Genomic DNA, 4,424 nt, shown 5'->3' on the forward strand with positions numbered 1-4,424 from the left:
GCAAACCATTTTTTTGTCATCATGCAGTAACACAAAATAAATATTGCATATAAAATATGGTTTATTGAACTTACATCTTTTTATTAATGATAAAAATATACATATATAATCTGATCTTTTTTTTATATTACCCCCGTAGGACTGAAGTACCCCATTTGAGAAACACTGATTAGAATAAACTGTACAGGTTATGATTGTTTTTAATGGTTTGATGATGTGAATCCAGACGCCTGCTCCACTTTATGATCTGGCCATGTTGGCTCTGGACTCTGAGGGGAGCGGCTGGACAGAAGAGGATGGTCCTAAAGAAGGCCTGGCTCAGTACATAGTGGACTTCCTGAAGAAGAAAACTGAGATGCTGCAGGACTACTTCTCCATGGAGATAGACCAGGTGAGAACAGGATGGCGTAGGTCTGTTCACTCTAAAATCTCATGTTCTTAAGCAACATTTTGCCTTTGTGTCTGTTATTACTCATGCTATAAAGTCTTGTGCATTATAGGAAGGAAATCTAACAGGGCTGCCGTTACTGCTGGACAAGTACACCCCTGTCATGGAGGGTCTCCCCCTGTTCATCCTGCGTCTGGCCACTGAGGTGAACGTCTTGAAGGTTTCTCATTTATGACGAGATTGTAGAAAACAAACTGCGTCTAAAAGCTTGTGCTTGGCGCTGTCGTGCAGGTGAACTGGGACAATGAAAAGGAGTGCTTCAGAGACTTCAGCAAGGAGTGCAGCACGTTTTACTCCATCAGGAAGGAGTACATCCTGGAGGCCGAGCCGGGAGAGGAGCAGGTACGAAGGAACTTCCTTCGCTTTGCAGTAACATTAAAGACAAAGAACCGAACTGACAAGTGTGATGTGTAATTCTTGTTTCAGGACGCTGAGGCGAACTCGTGGCGTTGGAGAGTTGAGCACATCATCTTCAAAGCTTTCCGAACCCTCTTCAGTCCTCCGAAGAACTTCAGCGAGGACGGCACCGTGCTGCAGATCGCCAACTTACCTGATCTCTATAAAGTGTTCGAGAGGTGCTGATCATCACATCGGACTACATTCAACCATACATGCTGCTCCTTTATACTTGTAACATTTGTGCTGTAAATAAACTTTGTATGAAACTTCAGATTGTTTTTTTTATGAGTGGAAAAACCATATTCCATGAGGTATAAAAGTCTGTCTGTCACAGGAAATCCTCATCCCTCGCAGCCTATTTAAAACGTGCCAAGCCTTCACATGGTTTTCTAAAAGTAAGACTTGGGATGTGCAGCCAGGAAAATTAGAATCAGGTCATGAGTCCCAAAACGACATCTAAAATGTGCCAGCACACGAGCCTGACTTATTACAGCCTGTCAGTCAGAGACATCTGTGCAGCTTGGGGGGATCAGAGCTCAGCGTGAAGGAAGTCTGCCCAAATATCTTACGGACAATTACAATTAACACCTGTATAAACCGGGGAATTGAGTGAGTGAGGGAAACCTGCAGAACGGTTTCCATGATTTATGCTGTAGCGTAAAGGTTCCCAACTGTCTCCAGCATCTCGTCTTTATTAAACCAAACCATTCAGAATAAAAAAAAGTGAAGTCACACAGAGAAAATAAACAATGTACACACCTCATATATGGATTCCAAACAGTAGAAAATGGCAAAACTTACATGAAAAAAGGAAAACCTTGTATACACAGTTCTGTAAATTACACATTTATTTTCAAGAAATCTTTTAAATATTTGAAAAATTTCAATGAAACCGCAGCAGACACTTGGTTCTACATATTTTCAAATAATGACTGCACCTTTTTTTTTTTTTTAAATACATCGTTCTGTACCTGTTAAAACAATTACTGTTTCATTGAGCGGTGCAGACCCCTCCAGTCTCGTAGTGTGAAAAGGCACTTCACTGTGTGAGGGGAAGCTGGGAAGGTGCGGGGCCGGAGCAGCCGTGAGGGTTGAATAGTTAAAAGCAACATTATACTCATTCATGCAACTTATCAAAAAACAAAACAAAAAAACAAAAAACAAAGTACAGCCAAGCACCCAACCAGAGAGAAATAAAATCTCGTGGATAACATGATGTAGTACAAAGCTCTGAAAAATTAAGTAGTGACTAGAGAAATTTCCTCAGATGTATCTCCCAGCAACTTTATAGTTTTATTAGTTAAGTTTCTGAGTTATTCCTCCAAAAAAAAAAAAACCTCAATGCTTCCAGGTTTTAAAAAAAGACACACAGTTCAGCTTTTTGCCTGTGCTACATTTTTTAAAGTGTTTTTTGGTTAGCTACAAATCTTAAAGTGTTACAGCTAAAAATGGAAATGTGCTCCAGACACAATATGGCAGTCAGAGGTCAGAGGTGCGAGTTTAAGGGCTTCTGTGGTGATGCTGCCTTGCCTCACTGCTGCGACAGAAGGGCGTTCCTGTTGGCCTTCATCTTCTCGAGGCGCTTTACTAGGTGGTTGTTGGTCATCTCCATTTCCTCGATCTTATCTAGAGATGTGCGCAGCTGTGGAGGGGGGGACAGAGGGGAGACATTAGCATTCAGCCTGTTGATGTTATTATTATATTATAGATTAAGTGTGTGTCTTTACCTCTCTTTGAAGTTTCCGTTTTTCTGCTTTAAGTTCGTCTTCTACTTTCTCCGCGTTGTCTGCTGATGCCTTGTACCTGGACACTTGCCCTTCAAGTCTGTTAATCTGGAGAACGGACACAAAAAGAGAACAATTTGGTGACTTGAAGCCTTAAAACTTGTGAATATTTCTATAAATAAATGTGAACTTCTTTTTCACTTACATTTTGTTCCATTGTACCCATTTCCTGCTCTGCCTTAGAAAGCTTGAACTTGTATTCACTAATCTGTCTGTTGGCATCTCCTACAGAGACAAACGGAAACCAGTGAGTTTGAAAACAAAAGATGTTTATAATATTTCATGTATGTGCTTATACAAAATTATAAAGCCAACTTACTCTGCATCTCAATAAAGTGTAGGTCTGTACCGTTCTCCATCCTCTCCCCGTCTGTGAACGCACTGTCCATCTTTGAGTGTTTCTGCCTCTCCTCCTCCAGCTGATTCTTCAGCTTCCTGATCTGAGCCAACAGTTCATCTTTCTCCTCTGCCAACTTCCGTAGCCTGACATCTACAAAACAGCAGGAAAACACATTAAACCGAAGCAGTTCATCATAACAGGTGTGCAGAGGAACTGTGTGCGCTGTGATAGCAGGAGGGAATCGTGTGCAGCGGGTTAGAGTCCTGTTTCTTATTACAAGCGCTGGTGCTCGTAAATACACCTCATCAGATCCATTTATTTAGCATCCATATAAACAGTTTATTTAGAGCCTTTAATCAAAACAACTTCTTTAAGTAAACATGTAGCAGTGCTGTTCTATGGGACAGACATAATGTCCCTGACTCACCCAGTGGGCCCTCTCCTGCAGACTCCAGCACCTGGGCGGCCTCCTGGGAGACCACAGTGATCCCTGAGGACTGAGGCTCGTGGTTGACATCTCCGTTTGGCGTGCCGTCCGGGATAATGACCAGCCCATGTTTCTGTGGTGAGAGCACACACACATTGCTTAGGACCGGCTCCACTAGTGTAGCGAGGGTATGCACTGACGTTACTTTCTCATGACGCCAGCCGAACCAACGGCTGGCTGAATGGATGCGGCTTTCATACCAAAAAGTAAACACAAATCTTACAAAAGGTAAAGGCCTCGCAGTGATCTGTACGGCATACTGAACAGTCAGTGTTCTGTGGATGTTGCCAGATAAGAAAATGTAATCATCATTGTTCCTAGTTTGATCACTGATTGACTATAGAGACTTTATCTTCAAACCTAAAAATAAAAAAGGGGAAATCCTCTTAAATTGGGGGTCTGTGGTCTATTTTGTCTATTTTCTGTAGTCCATATCAGTGCAACTTAAAAGTGACGTACATATGTCTGCAGTATGTGGCTCAACACTGGGCCCCCAACATTGCATTAACCAAACCCTGAAGGCACAAACTAAACACTATGTGTCAGGATTTGCCTGAACAAAATAATAGGAACTTTGAATAGGTTTGTAAAAACACTTTCAATATATTAGCAGCCTCACTTTCAGTAAACAAAGCGCTGCCTTATTTCACAATGCTTCTTTCAGCAGTCGATAAAAACTTACATTCTTTCTGACTCTGTTGTACAATCACTTGCCCAACCGCATTCTCCGTTTCTTTTGAGATGTGACTCAACAGTAGTAGACACTGACTGCGGGACATTACCGTGGTGACGTCCATGTACATTGACATTACGTGCATACCCTCTATGAACAACTAATACACGAGTAATGCGATATAGTGCGCTGTATCCATTGTGCAGTACAGAATAACATGTGCCAAGTGAGTTATGCAGAACCAGCAGGTAGTGAAAACGTTGATGAGAAAATAAAATGGAAAGAAAAACAAA

At 41.8% G+C, this 4,424-nt stretch overlaps 2 protein-coding genes across 8 annotated transcripts in view; one reads left to right on the forward strand and one right to left on the reverse strand.

The window, feature by feature from the left end:
* Positions 1 to 1,112, forward strand: part of mlh1 (mutL homolog 1, colon cancer, nonpolyposis type 2 (E. coli)) — a 6,975-nt gene extending 5,863 nt beyond the window's left edge. The window contains exons 14-17 of the mRNA XM_035663787.1: positions 222 to 391; positions 501 to 593; positions 680 to 790; positions 875 to 1,112. Of these exons, the coding sequence (XP_035519680.1) occupies positions 222 to 391; positions 501 to 593; positions 680 to 790; positions 875 to 1,030 (530 nt within the window). The 3' untranslated portion in view covers positions 1,031 to 1,112. The remainder of the gene's footprint in view (positions 1 to 221; positions 392 to 500; positions 594 to 679; positions 791 to 874) is intronic.
* Positions 1,113 to 1,677: 565 nt separating this feature from the next.
* The window catches only part of lrrfip2 (leucine rich repeat (in FLII) interacting protein 2), a 19,990-nt gene continuing 17,243 nt past the window's right edge, over positions 1,678 to 4,424 (reverse strand). For all 7 annotated transcript variants that reach the window (XM_035664088.1, XM_035664087.1, XM_035664086.1 and 4 more), the window contains 5 exons: positions 3,399 to 3,531; positions 2,951 to 3,121; positions 2,777 to 2,856; positions 2,575 to 2,679; positions 1,678 to 2,489 (listed from right to left, as the gene is read on the reverse strand). In XM_035664088.1, coding sequence (XP_035519981.1) covers positions 2,379 to 2,489; positions 2,575 to 2,679; positions 2,777 to 2,856; positions 2,951 to 3,121; positions 3,399 to 3,531 — 600 coding nt within the window. In that variant the 3' untranslated portion in view covers positions 1,678 to 2,378. The remainder of the gene's footprint in view (positions 2,490 to 2,574; positions 2,680 to 2,776; positions 2,857 to 2,950; positions 3,122 to 3,398; positions 3,532 to 4,424) is intronic.

This window comes from Morone saxatilis, unplaced genomic scaffold (genome assembly GCF_004916995.1).
Source record: "Morone saxatilis isolate NCDOM2014 unplaced genomic scaffold, NCSU_SB_2.0 Contig19, whole genome shotgun sequence".
In the NCBI taxonomy this organism is placed as follows: Eukaryota; Metazoa; Chordata; class Actinopteri; family Moronidae; genus Morone; species Morone saxatilis.